At 34.2% G+C, this 22,234-nt stretch overlaps 1 protein-coding gene and 1 long non-coding RNA gene across 3 annotated transcripts in view; both read left to right on the top strand.

Annotated features, from left to right (window-relative positions):
- The window catches only part of DCUN1D5 (defective in cullin neddylation 1 domain containing 5), a 33,401-nt gene that overhangs the window by 3,037 nt on the left and 8,130 nt on the right, over positions 1 to 22,234 (top strand). For both annotated transcript variants that reach the window (XM_021062715.2, XM_003129809.5), the window contains 4 exons: positions 4,637 to 4,707; positions 5,120 to 5,211; positions 20,883 to 20,991; positions 21,079 to 21,183. In XM_021062715.2, coding sequence (XP_020918374.1) covers positions 4,666 to 4,707; positions 5,120 to 5,211; positions 20,883 to 20,991; positions 21,079 to 21,183 — 348 coding nt within the window. In that variant the 5' untranslated portion in view covers positions 4,637 to 4,665. The remainder of the gene's footprint in view (positions 1 to 4,636; positions 4,708 to 5,119; positions 5,212 to 20,882; positions 20,992 to 21,078; positions 21,184 to 22,234) is intronic.
- LOC146399832 (uncharacterized) lies at positions 12,181 to 19,189 on the top strand. The gene is made up of 2 exons (XR_014815141.1): positions 12,181 to 15,953; positions 17,769 to 19,189. It is a non-coding gene; the product is annotated as an uncharacterized LOC146399832 (long non-coding RNA).

The raw sequence follows: 22,234 nt of genomic DNA, 5'->3' as shown, positions 1-22,234 counted from the left end.
TTTTTCTTTCCAATATTCTTCTGAAATTTTTTGAACCATAAACTGACATTTGCTGAAACCTTTGGGGGACCTAATAAAGGATTTAAAACTAACATATATCATTGCACAACACGTGTACCCTTTAATATAATTGCTGTTTAGACAATTACTTGAGGTGCAGTAATAAATAAGAAAGTAAATAGACTGATATTAGTACAGTTTAATGTATGTTATATTAGGAAGATACATTATGAGAGTTCATAGGAGGAATGTATAAACCAGCCTTGGAAGTATCAGGGAAAGCTGTAAGAAACTAATTGAATCTAGGCTAAATGCTATAAATACTAAATGCAAATTTCTAGGCCTAGGGAAGAGTATAGTTTAGAGGTAAAAGTCAAAGCCTTGGAGGAGGCCAAAGAGTTTAAGGAAATAGAGGAAAATGAATACTTGTTTATTATTTATAACTAACATCGTAAACATATATGAATTTTTTTTTTTTTCCTTTAGAATGATTTTGTTCTTTTGGAATTATTGATTTTAAAGCTCCCCCACCCCCAACTCGTTTCCTTTCTTTTACTTGCCTCCTTTGTTGGATTGTTTTGTTTTATTTTTTCCCCCTTTAACACTATCATTCTAAGTGTTTATTTAAGATTAAACAGTGTATTTGCCGTCATTGCCTTATATTTAGTGCTAATCAAGATAAAGTCTCAAATGCACTCTGAACTTAAGGTTTAAGTTTACTAAATGTTCACTGTATGGAAAATAAGACTATTTTGGGGGACAGTAACTTCCTTGTTGGGATCAGATGAGTAATCCCAAAAGTATAATTTAAAAATTGTTTAGTAACAGAACAGATTCTTTCTGGACCAGAAAAACTGCTATTACTGGCATCCCAAGATAACCACTAACCTAAATTAAATAGAGGGAATTCATTTTCTTTTGACCTCCATTTAAAATGTTGACCCAGTATTCAAAATGCCAGTTTTACTGGTATTAATGATATGATATAGAATCAAAAGTTTACTCATCTTGTTTCACCTAAAGTAGATACTATAAAATTAATCAGTCATTTTTTTTTTCCTTCTCACAGGAACTTCTCATAGGGACTTTTCCTGTGTAGCATACGATTTGAATTAAACAGTTATTTCCTATACTAGAATATTTTAATAGCCAGCAAAATAATTGCTATCTTTATTCCAAAAATTATCCTAATTGTATAATTTTCCCTTATGACCACTCTGCTAAGTAGGTGGTGTTACCCTTATTTTATAAATGAGAAAACTGAGGCTTAAAAGTAATTTGGCCAAGATCATACAATGACAAGAGCCTAAATTCAAACCTAGGTCATTTAGACCATAGAACCTATGCTTTTAACTACTACCATCTTGTAAATTCTTTTTAAAATATGTACATGGTAGCTAGTTTTTCTTTTACAAAGAAAATATTAGTACGTGTACTTGAGTGATGAATCAGTCATCACTGAATGATTCATATTTATTGTGCAGTTGTATGCCAGGCACTATGCTAAGTGCTGGAAATATAATGATGAACAAGTCAAACAAGATCCCTGCCCTTGGGGGACTTGCCTGCTAGTGGGGAAGACAGTGAATAAGTGGGTAGGCAAGATAATGACAGATGTGGAGGATAATAGGAGTAATAAATAGGGCATGGTACAGGGGTTAGAAATTAGATAGTTTGGATGGACTTTCAAATAAGGTGACTAGGGAAGACCTCTCTGGAGATTACTTTGGGCAGAGACCAATTGATAAGGAGGTGCCAGTTATTTGCCAAATAAATAGTAACTAAGGTGTCCCTTTTTAAAATGCAGACAATAATTGTGCTTCCTGAGGTAGTACATGTAAAGCACTTAGCACTTGGGTCAGAGCTCAATATTAGTTGGCTGTTATTAAAAGGGTAATAGTATTGCAGCTTCAGATTTACTGATTGTGTATATTTACAATACTGTTCCAAAACTGATAATATAGCCCCTATGTAGCTTATGTTGAAGGTGCTGTGTCATTCGTTGAACAGATTTTTTTTTTCTTTTTTTTTCCTGAGCATTTGCTATGGTTGGCATAGTTTTAGACTCTGCAGATGTAGCTGGGAACATTTCTTTATGGTTATTAAAACATCAGAAAATTGATTTTCTTTTAAAAATATTTTACCACAAATCTTGTTAATATAGGTCATGTGTGATAAGCCTGATAGTTTTCCCCTTTGATTAGACCTCACATCTTGAGTGATATTTACATTATTAAGGATTCAGTAATATTGCTATTACTGGACAAAAGCATAGACAGTGAAAAGGTACTTTTAAAGTTTTACGAAGAATCAAAAAAAAAAAATAGAATTGCATAGTTCTAATAAAGTAACCAGCTGATAGAGTGAACTAAGTCATTTTCATAGCTTCGTAAATTTAGTGGAAACTTTTGTTTTACCAGCTCCAGAGGTTTTATCTGGGAGTAGTTTTATCGGAAGAGTTTGTTTCCAGAAGCATAAATAAATACACCATCTGGGGAAAAGAACATTGTTATAGACCTCCTTTTGGATTTAGATTGATGCTGTTGGCATTGCTTTGTGAAAGTCAGTTGACATTTACAGAAAGATCTTATATTTATCTTATATCTCTATATGATATAATTTAACTTGATTCTAAACAAATTTTTAATGGCTAACCTCCCATTTGCTAGGGAGGCTGTATTTTATGACAGTAACTGATACTTCTTCACATGACTCTTCAGCTCTCTCTTCTAATTACTAACGGTGACAGCTTTGAGGGCAAGTCTGCTTTCTTGTTGCATTAGAAAAAGTTAGGATATATTTCCATCATGCCTAAACAAAAAACCTTTGGTTTCTTCCATTAAATTTCTTATCTTATTTTCACTTTGATCTAAACCACATAATGTAAGGATGCATATTTGGTTATTTAACAGCTTAATTTTATACATGTGCTTTTTAAGTTACATAATTAACACATTTTCATTTAAAAAATCCTCCAAATATATATTAGGAAGTGAAAGTTTCCTATAATTACCACCCCATCACCTTTTAACACCTCACTGCATAAATTAGTGCAGTACTTATTTAAACCAAAAAACTTAAAAGCAGTTTTTGTTTCAGACCATGTGTTAACATCGTATTAGCAGCCTGGACCTCATCTGAGACAGTACGACTTTACTGGTCACAAACATTCTTCTATTAAGAGAAACCATGGGACACTGGTTTCATAATGTGCTTGTGAACTAATGATGGCTACATAAAATGCCACCTGAGCAGCCTTGGTCTAGTCTGTGACTTATAAAGCTGGAATATTTTTAGTCCTTAAGAAAAGAAAACAAGTTTTTCTTAGTTACTTAAACAATAGTACTTGAAAACTGTATCTTCAGAAGCCAAGTGCTTCTGTCATATTTCCATTGTATTTTGTATTGTTTTAAATTAATAATCACCACAGCCTTGGTTAACACCTATCACTACACATAGTTACAAATTTTGTTTTCTTATGAGGAGAACTTTTAAGATTTACTCTTAGCTACCTTGAAATAGGTAAAACAGTATTATTAACTGTAGTCACCATGCTGTACAGTACATCCCAGGACTTCTTTATTTTATAATATTTTATTAAAATAATTTATTTTATAATTATTTTATAAACTTTATTTATTTTATAACTTTGTACCTTTTCGCCATCTTCACTCATTTTGTCCACCTCTGACTCTGACAACCAGCAATCTGTTCTCTATATTTGAATTTGGGTTTTTGTTTTGTTTGTTTTTTGGTAGATTCTTTATACAAGTGAGCTTATATGGTATTTGCCTTTCTCTCTCAGAATTTTTCACTTAGCACAATTCCTTCAAAATTCATCCATATTATAGTTTGTTTCATTCTTACTGAGTCACAAAAGAGGCCTAGCAATGATGTAATTACTGCATGGGCAATCTGATAACATAAAAAATATGAGAATTGGGAAAAAATAAGAAAAATTCCTCAATTTTTGGACTAGGATAAGACATAGCTAAGGAAGGGTTAAACTTTTATTTAAGGTGACATAATGCTCATGCTTTATTGTCTGCTTTAGAACCAAGATAATAAGGAAAATATCTCATTTTGGACTCTCTATGTAGCCATTTCCTTAAGTCATAATTTTCATAATGTATCTTAAAAGTATTAAATTTTGTTTGGGTATTTCAGAAGGTTAATGAATGACCTTTTCTTTTAGTGTGAAACAGATATTCTCCTCTGCTTACTGTCTTGAATTATGGGTTGGTACTGGCACATTTTAGTCAAAGAAGCAGCTCAAACATTCTTATACGTCTTTATATTCATGCATTGCCAAAAATTTTCTTCAGAGGAGGTTCTGAGTAAATGTTTTTTTTTAATGGATAGGTTCAATTATTATACAACCTAGTGATTCATATTAATGTTACTTTGTTTTTTATTTCCTTAATTCTGTTTTGTAATATGCTTTTAAAGAGTATTTTAGAATTTTTAAATTTGGTAATAGATATTTTGCTTTATTAAAGATATGTCAAAATTCAAATTTGGTTGTTTGCAGAAAATGTTATGGTATATCCATAGATGCCTTTAACACAGTGGCTTATGTTTTATGTTGATATTAAATTATAACAATAAAATATATAAATTATTTTTGTCTTTGAAGGTCCTGATGAAGTTGTAGGGCCAGAAGGAATGGAAAAATTTTGTGAAGACATTGGTGTTGAACCTGAAAATGTATGTTTTATTTCTAAGTAGAATGGAATACAAGTGGGGTATAGCATATTCATAAATTTATAAAAATTGGAACACTTTAATCTTATAAGAAAGTTTTGTTTCTTCATGAATATTGTAGATTTTTATTTAGGTTTTTAAAATCAGTTTAAGTTGGGCATGTGTGCTTTTTCTTGATACAAATGTCATTTGCAGTAGACTAAGAGATTCTACTTTCAGAAACTGTTAGAACGTTTAGCTTTTAAGAAATTGGCCCATTTAAATTTCTTTAGAGTTAATAATTTCAAAGATTGTACCCTGTAATAAAGTTGAAGGATGGACATAGTTTGTATAAAAATGCTCTCCATTATAAAAATAGACATGATTATCTCTATTGCTGACTTTTCCCCTATCCTTTATGTTCTGTTCTTTCCAGATTATTATGTTAGTTTTAGCGTGGAAATTGGAGGCTGAAAGCATGGGATTTTTTACCAAGGAAGAATGGTTAAAGGGGATGACTTCATTACAGTAAGAATTTTTTTTAAAAAACAAATTTGATGGCCTATTTGAAGATCCTAATTGATATTTTGTGTTTTGTAATTTTCAGGAGTAAGGTTTCACCTTAAATTAATCAAATTGGTTTGATCTGTAACAGTCAGTTTGAGATTGACAGAATTTATATTGTGATCTTTGCAAAATGAATAGCTACCCTTTTTTTCATATTCTCTAAGAAAGAACCTAAGTATGGTCCTATTAAAACTCATTAAGTTTTGTTGGGTGAATTAGCAGTTCATGATTCAAGTTACTTATAGGATGTTTGAGTGGTAAGAGCCTTCCTTCTTAGAATATAGAATTCTACTACATGAAGAGTTTGTTCTTTGGGCAGTCCTAAGTTCTGGGGCCTCCTCTCTGTCTTCAGTTTTATCCTTAAAAAAGAAATTTGAAGAGGGTTACATGACACTTTTATCATTTCTTTTTTGCCAAATGAATCTCATAAAGAACAAAAGCAAGTTATAAAATTGCTTCTTTATAAAAATAATCTGACTTTGGCTTTCCAGTGTAAAGTGTGCATAGTTTCAGAGTCAATTAGTAATTGTGTGTTAATTTTATATTTTGTCATGTTCCTGATGTTCATGCATTATTGTTATTAATAATCAACATTCTAAAGTAGTTAGGGCAAGCATTAATTTATAGTATTTTTGAGCCAAAAATGGGGCCTTTCAAGTTGTGATTATACTTTTATTAATATACTTAACCGTTCTTTACTTCTTGTTTGCCTGTCCTTAGATTTCAAAATACCTGGTTATATTTTTTTTAAGTGTATTTGTTCATATGGAACTTAACTATTTAGATTTGAATTTTTCAGTGTCTAATGTTTTGTAGTTCTCCTTTTTACCAGCATTGACATTTAGATAGTATAAATATATATACACATATATATTTGTTCAGTGTAAAAACCTTTACTCATATGAACCATAATTTCTAGAATAAGACGTAAGATCACCCCTCTCATTTTCATTGTTTATAGGTGAGATGAGTCTGAGACTCAAAACAGGTGAAGAAAATTTTTATCAAAGTTTACATGGTTCGTGTATCTAATCACTTGTGATGCAACATGATGGAGGATAATGTGAAAAAAAAGAATGTATGTAAATGTATAACTGGGTCACTTTGCTGTACAGCAGAAATTGACAACACTGTAAATCAACGATAATTAAAAAATTTTTAAAAAGATGCATTAAAAAAAAGGTTTACATATGGTGGAGTTCCTGTTGTGGCTCAGCGGAAATGAGTCTGACCAGCATCCATGAGGACACAGGTTTGATCCCTGGCCTCGCTCAGTGGGTTAAGGATCCAGCGTTGCTGTGATCTGTAGTGTAGGTTGCAGATGTAGTTCGGATCTGGTGTTGCTGTGACTGTGGTGTAGGCCGGCAGCTACAGCTCTGATTCAGTCCCTAGCCTGGGAACCTCCATACCTCTGTATGCCACGGGTGAGGCCCTAAAAGACAAAAAAAAAAAAAAAGTAAACCAGCTATAATGGAAAAAATAAAAATCATTATTAAAAAAAAGTTTAGGAGTTCCCGTCGTGGCGCAGTGGTTAACGAATCCAACTAGGAACCATGACGTTGCGGGTTCGGTCCGTGCCCTTGCTCAGTGGGTTTACGATCCGGCGTTGCCGTGAGCTGTGGTGTAGGTTGCAGATGCGGCTCGGATCCCACGTTGCTGTGGCTCTGGCGTAGGCCAGTGGCTACAGCTCCGATTCAACCCCTAGCCTGGGAACCTCCATATGCCGCGGGAGCAGCCCAAGAAATAGCAACAACAACAACAAAAGACAAAAAGACAAAAAAAAAAAAAAAAAACAGTTTACATAGTTCCTTAGAGGCAAAGCTACAACCTGTAATTTAAATCTTCTAATTATCAGTCTGCCATACTGCCTGTTGCACCATTATATTGTGTCTGTGTATGTATGTATGTATGAATGTATATAAGCATTCTTTCTAAAATAGAGGCTCATTATTAACTTTTTAAATCATCATATTTATAACCAAGACTGAATTCTGCCATTCATTTAGGTGTCATAACATGCCAAATTAAAATGTTGATTTGGAAATTCTTTGAGCTATTTCCCACCATTTAATTAGCTTTTTAGAGAAAGATAAAATATACAAGAGTATGCAAAAAATATAAACTAGTTTCATATATAGTTCAGTCTGTTTTATTAAAATCTATATTGCTTGTCACATGGCTTGTTAATTGTAAGACATTTTACTTGGCATTATAGCTGCTTTTTGTACTATTCCTTTCACTTTTTCGGTATACTGCAATTTTTTTTTTGCCACAAAGTCCACCAGTTTGATATGGCATCTCAGTTCCCAGACTAGGGATTGAACCTGGGCTACAGCAGTGAAAGGGCTGAGTCCTAACCACTAGACTACTAGGGAACTCCTTGTATATTGCTTTTTTGAATATCCCAGCTAACAAGTATTTGTATATTTTTAAACCAAAAGTTTTTAATCATTTATGTTTTTGAATAACCATTCTATAAAGAGCCTTTGTATAACAAATATGTAAACATAGAGCATTTCTAGTATTTAATCTTGAATAATTAGCAGTATATGGCCTTATATATATGCTAGGGAAATTGACTTCCCATGAACATGTTGCTTATTAGCATGTCTTTCCAACAGAAAGTTCACAGGATTTGCAAAATGAAAACATTTATTTAGCACTTAAAATTGACCAGGAGGTTTCTCTCTCACTCATTTATTATCCCCTGCCTGTCTGCCTAGATCTCTGTGCTGTAGAGCCTTGAAGCTACTAAAATTAGGCAAGCACTCTTGACTGGGAAAATATTTGCCCCCCCACCCCCACCCGCCCCAGTAATCTAGATTGCTATGTGAAAACAAAGTATCTTCTCTCAATTGGCTAAGTCTTATTACTCCCTGAATCTTCTTGTAAAAAACTTGCTAGGAATAAAATAGTTTAAAATGTAAACCATGAGAGACAAAAAAGTCTTAGTTTTGTAAAAAAATTATAGTTTATGATCTAGTATACTTTGTTTTATGTAATAATCATGAAATGTAAAATTTCACAGACTTGGTTCTTTTTATATATTTTGATATTTTTAGGATTTTATTTAACCTGGGCATAGTTATTTGATAGTTCCTAGATCATCTTAATGTACTTATCAATTGTTTTAAATTAATTTCAACCCTTAGAAAACTTTAGTAGAGCTCTGCTAAAGAATAGAAACAGTCTGGTGGTTAAAACATACACTATGGTCAAGGCTGGTAGACTACCACAGTCAAAGTTAATTAAAATCTAGTTTATAATGTTTAACAGTTTTCAGGATACTTTTTAAAAAACATTTATTTATTTTAATTCTGTTATTCATACATTTCTGTAACTGAATTGTCTTTTTGTGTGAAGTGATTTATGGGTATGAATTTGTATATAATTAAACTAGAATAGCCATTTGATAAGTTTCAGGAATGTAATTGCCGTATCCCTTAAGATATTTTGCTCTATATCATCTTCATCGTTGTTTAGTAATAGTCAAATTTCTCTTCAAATTGGGTTTAATTTAGTAGAAATTTATTTATATTAAGCACCTATTTTATCTAAGGTACTATGCCTTAGATAAAGGCACACCAGTAATCACGAGGCATAGGACATAGCTTCTGCCCCTTAGTAACGTTCTAGTAGGGCAGGGAAGGCATTAACAGTACTGTAACCATGAATCCAGGTGGAATGTGACAAGTGCTAGAGTAAAAGTACACAATGCCATGAAAGCATGCCTGCTAATGAGGTTAATTTGAGCTGAGTAGACAGAAGAGTCTTTACTTGTGTGTGTGGCATTTGAACTGAACCTGGAAGAATGATTAGGATTTTGATAGTTGAGGATATAGGAAAATGATGCTTCAAGAGGAAGTTGTGAGTAGAGCCTTGAAAAAGGAAAATGTATGTCTAGCTTGCTAGAATCAAAAGGTATGTAAAGAAGGTTGACAGAATAGTTTTAAATTCAAGACAGTTGGGCTAATGGCTACCTTATGCCAGGTTTTGACTAATATGTTGAGAGAGTTTAAACCTTGTGATTTAGCTTGGGAAGCCATCGGAGATTTTTGAGCACAGGAATCATCAAAGATTTGGGTTAGTTTTTGGTGTAGTTTTCCATAATGTTTTAAGGTCATAGACTTTTGAGAACCTTATGAAAACTATGGGTGTTATTCCTGCTAAGATGCAAGTGTGCTACTACACATAAAGTGTTGCATGTGGGAGCTGGCATTGTGGCTTAACAGTAACGAACCCAGCTAGTATCTGTGAGGACTCAGATTTGATCCCTGGCCTTGCTCAGTGAGTAAGGATCCGGCGTTTCCATGAGCTGCTGTGTAAGTCTCAGACATGGCTTGGATCTGTGGCCATGGCGTAGGCTGTGGCTACTGCTCTGATTCAACCCATAGCTTGGGAACTTCCATATGCCACGGGTACAGCTCTAAAAAAAAGAATGTTGCATGTGGATCTTCTTCCTTGCATCTATAGAGGCAGGTATTCCAAGGATACTTGAAAATTTTTATTCTGGCATATCTTACTAGAGTTGAGAAATTTTCTCATATCTAGTAGTTGAAAGTTTGTTGTTGGAGCAGAGGTAAAATACCATGCTCTTAGAGAAAATTGTGAGCATAGAACTTTGAAAAGACTGTACTTGGTTATGATAATGAAAAAAAGAAGCAAAAGGATAGCATCTGACAAGAATAATAGTAACTAAGCTATCTGCCAGGAGACCACAAGTTGTACACCTTGTGGTCTCCATGATGAGCCATGGACTTTGAAGAGTAAAGGCTTGACTGGCTTCACTTTCTTTAGGAGGGAGGAGGGAAACATTTATATAATTTTTTTGGTAGGGGTGGAAGAGTTGAGTAGATTGGATGCTACAATGTGTGTGGCATGTGATTATCATTCGCTTAATTAGCATTTTGGGCCCAAGTACTAACTGCCACTAGCATTCTTCTTTGCTCTCTCCCAGGGTCATTTTGACAATTTCAAAATGCCCTCTCTCCACATTTCCAGATACTCCCCGAGATGGATTAATTGTATGATTCTAGTCGATAGACCTGATTCAGACAAAGTCCTAAATCCATGACTTTGTGAATAAAATTCTTTCTGTTATATGTCAGTGTGTTACAGCATTCTTATTGGGACTTACTGATTAAAGAAGAGAACCTCACTTAGATCTAATACATAAATGAAAATTTCTATTCATTTTAAAGGTCTTTAATGAAGGAGAAATTCAGAGGCCTAACGTGTTAATTATATGTTTACCAATACTCAAGAAATTAATTTTCAAATACTAATGTTGAAATTTAAACCCATTTCCACTCCAGTGGCCTTGGAGATTGTTATCATATAATGCCAGTGTTCCCTAAAATCTGTGTGATTCTATTTATTTATTTTTATGGCCACACCTGCAGCATATGGAAGTTCCCAGACTTAAGGGTCAAATTGGAGCTGCAGCTGCTAGCCCACACCACAGCCACAGCTACACAGGATCCAAGCTGTGTCTGCAACCTACACTACAGCTCATGGCAACACTAGATCCTTAACCCACTGAGCAAGGCCAGGGATGGAACCTGCATCCTCATGGCTATCAGTCTGGTTCATTACTGCTATGCCACATTGGGAACTCCCTGTGTGGTTTTGATTGTTACTCAGAAACATGCTATTCTTACTTTCCATGCTGTACCTACTTTAATATGCATTTCTTTTTAGTTCAGGGGACACATTCTTTTCTATACTTCCCAAGAGGCATCATTATTAACTCTTGTGAGTCTATTTGGGGGCTAGGTTAAAATATAAGAATTGTGTTTTAGTAACTCCTTGGGCATGTTCACTGGTTTTGCTAGGTCCATTCACAATCTTTTTGATGTTGGTAATAAATGTGGAAGTTTGTGATCTTGGTGTTTTTTTTTTTTGCTCTTCTATAAGAAAACATTAATTGCAGTTTTTCTTTTAGATTCTTTGTCTACTAAAAATTTAGATAAGCCATTAAGAATCATATGAAATGCTTTGTACAGAGCCACCAATGTGTAGATGATTTTTAAGCCATTTGTCTCAAAGAGGGGCATATCAAGCTAAGAACTGTGCTGTGCATTTAATGCATGATTCTCAATCAATCTCATGGTTGTCTTTTACTGTTTTTGTGGTTTTAAAATGAGGAAACAGACCAAAAAAGTTTAAGTAATTTGCCTAAAGCCAAATACTGAAAGTGGAGAAATTGGAATTTTAACAGGTCTCTCTTTGACTTGAAACATCGTTCTTTATCTCTGTCTTAAGCTTATTGAGATCACATCTTAAGTAATATTGTTGCTTCGTGTACCTATGGAATGTAAAATATTTGGGAAAGATCGTAATCTCTTGGATTCTTATCTCCTTGTCATTCACTACTTATGCACTTTACAGTTTTGTTGGAACTACAATTTCCACTACCCTTTCCCCAGATAGGAATTTTGAAACTTTCTGTAATTAAATAAATATATCATCTATTTTGCGGTTTATTTTTGGTATTCATACTTTTATTTCACAAATAATTTTGGAATGCTTTTCTGTGTTCCCTGTGTTAATGGCATGATTATGATTTTCAAACTCTGGTGGTAGCTGGAGAAAAGACTTTTGAAAATAGGGAGGTATCTTTAATTTGTTTGCGCTCCTCAATTGCAAGTCTGTTAAAATTCTGCAGGAGATTTTGTGTGAAAATGTGAGTCACATCACTAAAAAAGAAAAACAAAGTGCAAAGCATTAAAGCATTGCTTCAATAGCTACAAAGAATATGAGGTCCCTATTTAAGATAGATCATGGCAGGGAAGGGAGTACATGTAACTAGTTACTTCTATTACCAGTACCTTCTGAATATTCTCAGTTGATAACTCTGGAGATATTGAAGACTTCATGTCCCAATTTTATTTTTTTTTAATTTTTTTTTTGTCTTTTTGCCTTTTCAAGGGCTGCTTCTGCGGCATGTGGAAGTTCCCAGGCTGCGGGTCTAATCAGAGCTGTAGCCACCGACCTAATCGGAGCTATAGCTACCAGCCTACGTCAGAGCCATGGCAACACAGGATCCGAGCTGCATCTGCGACCTACACCACAGCTCATGGCAACACCAGATCCCCAACTCACTGAGCAAGGCCGGGGATTGAACCTGCAACCTCATGGTTCCTAGTCAGATTCATTAACCTCTGCACCACGATGGGAGCTCCCATGTCCCAATTTTAAATGATATTATAGTAGCATATAATCTGAGAATTTGTTTCTTTTGCATATTCTTCTGGTAGATATTAACGCATTTTCAACTTTCATTGAAACTTTTTCACATAGTGAGGAATTTTTGTACCAATAGAAGCCACTTATTGAAATATTAAGTAATAAATTTCTAATAAGTGGTAGTAAATATTTTCTTGTTTCTGCATGAAACTTTTTTTTTTTTTGTCCTTTTGTCCTTTTTAGGGCTGCACCCATAGCATATGGAAGTTCCCAGGCTAGGGGTCTAATTGGAACTATAGCTGCTGGCCTACGCCACAGCCACAGCAATGCCAGATCCAAGCCGTGTCTGCAACCTACACCACAGCTCATGGCAATGCTGGATCCTTAACCCACTGAGTGAGGCCAGGGATTGAAAGCACAACCTCATGGTTCCTCGTTGAATTCGTTTCCACTGTACCACGACGGGAACTCCCTGCTTGAAACATTTTGTACACTCATTCATACGTCAGGAACCAGGCCCGTGACAAATTAGATGATTAACTTAACCAAATTTTAATTTCTGTTTCCGGCAGTTGTGGCATCCTAAATGTGCAACCAAACTATTTCTCATATTAAACACCAAATGTTGGATAAAATATAAAAACATCTTTTAAAAAGCATTACTTGACTATAAATTAAGGAAAATAATCAGAGGCTAGAAATTCTCAGAGATGGTGATTACAAAGAGATCAATGGAGCTGGCATATACTCTGAAGATACCTACCTATTCTTAGTCACCTAGGATCTGGCTCTTAACCTCTCATATGTATTGGGAACTGGAGATAAATTGCAAGGCCTGGGTAGGGTGAGAATCAGACCAGTAACTTCCACAGTAAACAGTAAATCACTGAGGCCAAACCTTGGTTCTGCATGCAGTTGGAGGCAAAGGGCTTCTACTCAAGAAATTCCTAAAGACTTCATCATGCCAATTGAGGACTGGAATTTAGTTTTTAACACCATCCACAAATGTGTTTTAAAATTGTCCCAGGTAATTATTTTCTTCCATGTGTTTAGAGGAAGAAGTTCTTCTGTACGGGAATGCATTTTAAACAGAAGCCTCAATTTCTGCTATAAAATGATCAGTGATCATCAGTTTAGCAGTCAAACTGTTTGGGGAAACAGATCTTAAACTTCAGACAGACTCTTAAGGCTAGTATTTTGAATTATTACAGCCTCAATATAAAATAATTACATTTAATGTGTTTTAAAAAAGAGGAATGGTCTCAGATGATCAGATTTCAGATAATTAAATTTATAAAAGTGAAAAGTATAAAAGATTTAAAACTCAATAGATGAGCTACAAAGAAGATAGGTGTGCATAAAATGGAAATACCTACAGTATCTGAGGAAAATAGCAAAGAGAGGGTAAGAGATATAGTTGATACATTTTTTTAATGTTGAGTTTTGAGAGTTTTCTCTATAATTCTGGATTTAAGTTCTTAATTGAATATGTGATTTACAAATATTTTCGCTCTCTCTGTAGCTTGTGTTTTCATTCTTTTACGCAGACTTTTGCTGAACAAAAGTTTTAAATTTTGGTGTTATCCAGTTTAATGTGCTTTTGGTGTCAAGTGTAAGAATTCTTTGCCTAGCCCTAGAGCCTGAGAATTTTTTTCTAGAAGGTTCATATTTTTACATTTTACTTTTAAATCAATAATGCATCTTGAGTTGATTTCTTTAAAAGGTATGAGACTTAGATTTTGGTTTATTTCTTTATCTATTGATGTCCACTGGCACCAGTACCATTTGTTGAAAAAGCTTTCTTCCATCAAATTGCTTTTACACCCGTGTCAAAAATCATTTGGTCATTTTTAAATGGTCTGTTTCTGGGTTCTCTGTTCTCTTGGTCTGTGTCTTTATCTTTTTCCACTACTACACAGCCTGGATTACTATAGTTATGTCCTAATAAATAAGTCTTAAGATCATCTTTTGTTTTCAAAATTATTTTAGCTATTGTAGTTTCTTTGCTTTTCTGAAAATTTTAGAATAATCTCTGAATCTACAAAAAAAAAATCTTACTGAGATTCTTGTTAAACTGTGTATAAATTTGGGGAAAATTGACATCTTTACTATTTTGATTTTTCCAATTCATGAAAGATTCATATGTCTCCATTTTTTTAAGTGTTTGGTTTCTTTCACAGTCTATGAGTCCTGTACATGTTCGGTAAGAATTGAGCCTAAATATTTCATATTTATTTTGAAGCTTTGTAAATTATGTGTTTAATTTCAGCATCCACATGTTCATTACTAATAAATAGAAATATAAGTGATTTTTATGTCCTGTGTCATGTGACCTTGCTGAACTCACTTATTCTGAGTTTTTTTGTGTGTATTCTTTGAGTTTTCTACACAGACATGTCAAAATCATATGACATGAAATAGTGACAGTTTTATTTCTTTTCTGGTTTGTATGTCTTTTATTTCCTTTCCTTGACATATTGCATTGGCTCAAACTGCTACTACTATGTTGAATAAGTGCGGTTAATAGTGGACATCCTTTTTTGGCTCCCAGTGTTAAAGAGGAAAAATGTGAGTCTTTTATCATCAAGTATGGTACTGGTAGATTGTTTGTAGGTGCTCTTTATCAAGTTGAGGGAATTCTCTATTCCTGTTTTTCTGTGAGTTTTAATGGATGTTAAATATTTTAAATACTTTTTCTGCATTAAATCATATAAAACATGTAGTGCTTTTTTTTAGCCTATTACTGTGATTACACTGATTTTTGAGTATTGAATCAGTCTTGCATACTTGGAATAAATCTTACTTGATCATGGTGTATAATTATTTTTATGTACTGCTTAATTCTATTTGCTGATATTTTGTTAGGCATTCATGAGGGATGTTGGTCTAATTTTATTTCTCTTATTTATTGATTATAATTGACATATAACCTTATTAGTTTCAGAAATATAACATAATGATTCAATTACAAAATAATCACCACAGTAAGTCCATTTCTATACAGAGCTATAAATTTTTTTCCTCATGATAATTTTTTTTAATACTGTCTTTGTTTGGTTTTGGTGTCAGGTAATACTGGCTTTATAAGATGAATTAGCAAGTTTTACCTTATACTTTTTTTTTTTTTTTTTTGGTCTTTTTGCAATTTCTTGGTCCGCTCTCACGGCATATGGAGGTTCCCAGGCTAGGGGTCTAATTGGAGCTGTAGCCACCGGCCTACGCCAGAGCCACAGCAACTCGGGATCCGAGCTGCATCTGCGACCTACACCACAGCTCACAGCAGTGCCGGGATCGAACCCGCAACCTCATGGTTCCTAGTCAGATTCGTTAACCAGTTAACCACTGCGCCACAACGGGAACTCCACCTTATACTTTATTTTTTGAAGGAAGCTGTAGCATTGGTCTTCAAAAGATTGGTAGAAATGTCCAGTGGAACCATTGGAGCCTGTTGATTTGTTTTTAACTTTTTTTTTTTTTTGTCTTTTTTTTTTTTTTTTTTTTTTGCCATTTCTTGGGCCGCTCCTGCAGCACATGGAGGTTCCCAGGCTAGGGGTCTAATTGGAGCTGTAGCCACCGGCCTGTGTCAGAGCCACAGCAACGCAGGATCCGAGCCGCGTCTGCAGCCTACACCACAGCTCACGGCAACGCCGGATCGTTAACCCACTGAGCAAGGGCAGGGACCGAACCCACAACCTCATGGTTCCTAGTCGGATTCGTTAACCACTGCGCCACAACGGGGACTCCTTGTTTTTAACTTTTGAATTCAATTTTTTTTTAATAATTTAATAGTTGTATATGCCAGTATTTAATATTATGAGTGTTGTATTTTTTTAAGGAATTGGTCCATTTCATCTAATGTTTTCAAGTTTATATCCTTTTGATATTTGCAGGTCTGTAGTGATAGCCTTTGTTTCATTCTTGATATTGGTAATTTTTGTATTTTTTCTTCATCATTCTTAATAGAGACTTGTCTATTTTATTGATCTTTTCCAAAGAATCACATCTTTGTTTCATTAATTTTTGTTGGATTTTTCTTTTCAATTTTATTGATTTCTGCTCTTAATTCTTTACCTTCTCCTACTTGTGTTCAGTTTACTTTTCTCTTTTTCTAAATTCCCAAGGTAGGGGCTTTATTGATTGAGACTTTTTGTCTTTTCTAATATTTGTATTTATTGCTATAAATTTCCCTCTCAACACTGCTTTGTGTTTCACGAAATTTGGTATCTTTTTTCATTTTTATTAAGTTCAGTATTTTTTGGTTTTCAGTGAAACTTGCATTCACCTGGGAACTATTTAGGAGTTATTTGTTTATTTTCTAAGTGTTTGGAGATTTTGCTGTTATTGTCCTGTTATTTCTGGTTTGGTTTCAAAAGTCAGAAACTTTTGAAAAGTGTGATTTCATTTCTTTCACATCTATCAAGTTTTGTTTTATGGTTCAGGATTAAAAAGAATAAGTATTTTGTTGCCATCGAGTAGAATGTTCTATTAATGTCCATTTGATCCCATTGATGGTGTAGTTGAATTCTTCTATATGTTTGCTGAGATTGCTGAGACAGATGTGTTGAAATTTTTAACTACAAATGTGGATTTGTTTTTTCCCTTTTGGGTTCTATAAGTTTTTGCTTCACATTTTGCAGCTCTCTTGTCCGGTGCACACATTTAGGATTGTCACATCTTCTTGGTGGATTGACCTTTTGTCATTATGTAATGTTTCTCTTCTGATAATTTTCTTTGCTCTGAAGTCTACATTAGCTGATGTTAATGTAGCCACTCCTTCCTTTGATTAATGTTTCTATAACATTTTTACTTTCGATCTGCCTATATTGTTATATTTGAAGCCAGTTTCTTCTAAATAGCATAGAGTTGGGTCCTTTTTTTAAAAATGTACTCTGCCAGTCTCTGTCTTATAATCTGTAAGTTTAGACTATACTTAATGCAATTATTGATATATTAGGGCTTAAGTCTGCCCTTATTTTACAATTCAAAAATTTCCATTTGGTTCTTTTTTAATGTATTTCTTTCCTTAGACTTCTATTTCTTTGCTGATACAGCCTATCTTTTCATTTGTTTTAATTTGTTCAAGATTGCTTATTGACACATTTTTTATAACAGCTGCTTTAAAATCTGTGTCAAGGAGTTCTCGTCATGGCACAGCGGAAACAAATCCGACTAGGAATCATGAGGTTGTGCATTCAGTCCCTGGCCTTGATCAGTAGGTTAATGATCCGGTGTGGCTGTGAGGTGTGGTGTAGGTTGCAGGCGCTGCTTGGATCTGGTGTTGCTGGAGCTGTGGCATAGGCCAGCAGCTGTAGCTCCAATTAGACCTCTAGCCTGGGAACCTCCATATGCCATAAGTGCAGCCCTTAAAAAAAAAATCTGTGTCAAGTGATTCTAAACATCTGTTACTTCAGTGTTTGCATCTATTGATTGTCTTTTGCATTCTGTTTGAGATCTTGGTTCTTGCTCTGGCAAGTTTTTTTTTTTTTTTTTTTTCTTAATTGAAACCTTGGAAGATTGAGAATTAGGTTATGAAACTCTGGATTTTATTTAAGTCTTCTGTTTTAGCTAGCTTCGTCTAATACCACTTCAACAGGAGAAGTGGAGGCCACTGCCTTGCTTCCTGATGCAGGTAATTGAAATTCCTCACTCTACCCTCTTTGACATCCAAGGAGGGAAGTCCTCATGACTAGTAACAGGCAGTAGAGTTTTAGATCTCTACTAGGTCTCCACTCATATTTTCTTATTCCCCACAATCTCCTTTGACACTATTGGGGTGGTGCCCTTGTTCCTGTAGTGATGGTAAAAGCTCTGACTCTTCTTAAATTCTCCTCTGACACTACCCTAGGGCAGAGGAGGATTGGCTGCTTGTTTCTACCTGGTGGAAGTGAAAGTTTATGTTCCCCGTGTAGTTTCCACTGACACTGCAGAAATTTGAGAGGGCAGCCTCCCTATCCGTATCCTGGAGGGTAGGCTATTCAGGTCCCCATACAGTCTTTGCTGACATTGATGAGGGTTGAGCCACAGCTTTTCCTGTGGTTTTGACTGGAGAAGAGTGTTTTTTCCCTAATGTTTTATGTCTCGCTAGGCTGATTGCTTTTGGCTAAAGGAAGAGCGGCTTATGTTGGGATTTTTTTTTTTTTCCCCCTTGGTCTCCCCTTATTGGCATTTCCGTTTTGCTGACTCCTTCAGCTCCAAATCTGGGATAGATGAGGCAAAAAGAAAACCCAGGGAACATACTACTGTATTGTTTCTCAGGGTCTTTCAGAGTCTTATGTTTGTTTTGTATATAATGTCTAGGGCTTTTAGTTGAATTAGCAGGAGAGATAGGAAAAAAGAACATTTACTTTATCTTTCTAGAAGCAGAAGTTATTTCTTGTATCTATTTTTTCTTTTAAAGCAAACCTTCTGCCCTGCTTCCCTATCCTATATCTATGCTCTATTTTAGAACCAGACTCTCTTGAAAGCAATTATCTATACTTATTTTCTCCAGTTTCTCTTGTCTCATTCTTTTTTAAACCTATTCTAGCAAGACTTATCCCTACCATTCTTCCAAAACCATTTTTGTCAAGGCATCATTTACAAGTGATTAATCAAATCAATACTTAAAAAACTGTGGCTAAAGCTAAATTGTACTTAGAGGAAAGTCTAAAGCCTTAAATGCTACATTAAATGAGAAAAAAAGCCTGAAACCAAACAAACTAGTATCTAATTTGAGAAGCTAGAAAAAGAATCAACCCAGAGAGAAAAGAAAGGAGATAAAAAGATGTCCAGATATCAGTAAAATTTTAAAAAGCTATAATTGAGAAAATTAAGAAATTTTGGCAGGGTGATCAAAAAAAGAAAGAAAAGGCAAAAATATATAATGCATATTAGAAAATGTTTTAAATATTTTAATTGGCATATTTAAATAAAATATGTGAAATAATCAGAAAAGTATATAAATGACCAAAACTGATTAAAAAGAAATGGAAAATCTGAACGGCCTTAAAATAAGCCATTAAAAATGCTGATTTAGTAGTTAGAAGGTTTTCTTTTCCTCAATGAAAAGGCCTAGGTTTCTGCTATTGAGTTTGGACAAATCCTAATTCCAATGTTTAGTAAACTTTTCAGAAAACAAGGTAGTAGTTCTCATTTCTTATTTTTTTTTTTTTGAGGCTTATGCTATAAGTTTCTTACAAAACTAGCAAAGTATAAAATTTACAAGCCAGTCTCACTTATGAACATAGCAAAATACCTAATAATGTATAAAACAGCTAACATGATTTAGTTTGGTTTATTCTAAGAATGCCTAAACAACATTAGAAATTTATTGAAAATATTTACACCTTAATAAAATTATAAATTACTGCACATCACATTGTTGATTTATAATAGTGAAAGTCTTGGTTAAATCTGAGAATGCTAGGTGTCTACGTAATGAGTGCCGAAATTCAGTTTTGAGTGGAATACTGTTGTTTACTGTAGACAAGACACAATTTTATTGAAGGGCGTTGGATTGATCTCAAAGAGGGCTAAATGTGATTTAGGTTTTGAAGAGTAGTATTTTGTCAAAATGTTAGAAGGAATAGCATATCAAGTAGGTAAAATAATGTGTGCTAAAGCGTAACTATGGCATTTAGGAATGGTAAGTGAAATAAATATAAATCACAGTTATATTTTAAGGATATTGGGACCTGGCAAGAGATGAGACTGGAGATGTGTGCCAATTTTGAAAGGTTTTGTTTGCCTTGCTTCTTGCTAAATAGTGTACTATATCAACCCAGAGAAAGTCAGAAAAACAGTAAATATTTTTGAGCATTCCATCTCTTTAGCTTCTTAAATTTAATGTCTTTAGAAATAACATATATAACTTGTTTGCCTTCTTTTGTATATGTACCTCATGTGAAGTTAGATTCTGTCACTGATTTATTGTGGGTTTTTTTGTTTACTAAAAATGTAGGTATTTGAATTTATGACTGAATCACTAATGAAATTTATTTTCCTCTGGGTTATATGCTAAAATTTTAAAACCAATCATGGCTAATCTCTTTTGCCAAGCTGGTGCCCAAGAACTTTCCAGTGACATTTGTGTCAGACAGCTGATTAACTTTGTTCTGCCATCTTACCTTTATTTGTGTTGAAAGCATATTTTAATAAACTGAAATTTTTCATCAAATATTTGTGACTTTATTGGAGTTTTTTGATTGAGTTGTATTTTTTTTTTTTAAAAGAAAGGTTATCGGAGTGAACTTTGACTCTTTTTTCCCCTTTTCCTTTTTTTATTGCATTGGTAGATTCAAGTCAACAAGTTTGTTATTCTAAATTTGTGAATCAGAGAATTTTAAACTTCAATTAATTTCATAGATGTGCTCACTTTTTTCTTTAATTGCATTATTTCTAACCCCCAAAGATGCTTTTATTTAATTTTCTTAATTATATAATGTTTGATTTTTTTTTAATTTAAGATGTGACTGCACAGAAAAGTTACAGAACAAATTTGACTTTCTGCGCTCACAGTTGAATGACATTTCTTCATTTAAGAATATCTACAGATATGCCTTTGATTTTGCAAGGGTAGGTGGAGTTTCAGTGTTTGCAGCTTTAATGTATTTTTTTAGACTTGAGACCACATTTAGAAAATTTTTTTAACTTATATTTTAGGACAAAGATCAGAGAAGCCTTGATATTGATACTGCTAAGTCTATGTTAGCTCTTCTGCTTGGGAGGACATGGCCACTGTTTTCAGTATTTTACCAGTACCTGGAGGTATGTATTTTTACTTTGAAAATAATATTTTAAACCTTAATCTGATTGGAAATATACCTTTAACTGAAGAAAAAAAAAAGTAGTTTTTGTTTTGGTCGTGGTTTTATTGTTTTATTGTTGTTGTTGGTTTTTTTTTTTTTCCTCATCACCCATGACTTGTGGAAGTTCCCAGGCTAGGGGGTCTAAGCAACCTGCGCTACTGTACTGACAATGCCAGATCCTTAACCCACTGCACCACAAGGGAAGGGAACAAGTAGATTTTTTAGTATTGTGCTTTTTAAAAAAATCTGCTTAAATTGTTGAAAATTTGTTAAAATGGGTACATATTTGCTGTAATTTTTATTTTATTTTATTTTTGCTTTTTAGGGCCACACCCACTGCATATGAAAGTTCCCAGGCTGAGTCGAATCAGAGCTACAGCTGCTAGCCTACTCCAAAGCCACAACAGTGGGAGATCCAAGCCATGTCTGTGACCTACGCCATAGCTCACAGCAATGCCAGATCCTTAACCCACTGAGTGAGGCCAGGGATTGAACCTGCATCCTCGTGGATATTAGTCAGGTTCGTAACCCGCTGAGCCTCTTGAGAACTCCTCTGCTGTCATTTTTAGATGTGAGTTCATGTTCATTAATATATTCTGTACATAAATTATTTTTATTCCATGCCTTGTACCTCCAACCCACCCACTCCCCCCCCCCAAAAAAAATGATGAAAATTTCAAGAAATATATTTTAGCATAGATGTTCTTTATGTAAAATTAGCTGCTTTGGTTTTTGCGGAAGAGAATTGATGCCAGTGCACAAATCTCAAGCTTCTCAATCACTTTCTGTTACACAGGGTTTTAGGCTAAATCAACATAAGAAAACTGATAATAATATTAAAACTTGGGCTCAAGCTAAAGAATTAGAATAAAGCTTTTAATATTTTATGTCCACAAATATGAGACTGTACTTAAATATAGTGATTACTGAGAAATGTATGCTGAATTTATCAAGAAAATATTCTTTTAGAGGGTTTATCACAGCACCTAAGATCCTGAAGTGCTATGATA

This window comes from Sus scrofa, chromosome 9 (assembly GCF_054392235.1).
Source record: "Sus scrofa isolate SSC_HxYL_T2T_F1_AM1 chromosome 9, Sscrofa_HxYL_maternal_Yorkshire_Landrace_v2.0, whole genome shotgun sequence".
NCBI classification, from domain to species: domain Eukaryota; kingdom Metazoa; phylum Chordata; class Mammalia; order Artiodactyla; family Suidae; genus Sus; species Sus scrofa.
This window is presented reverse-complemented; position numbering and strand designations above follow the sequence as displayed.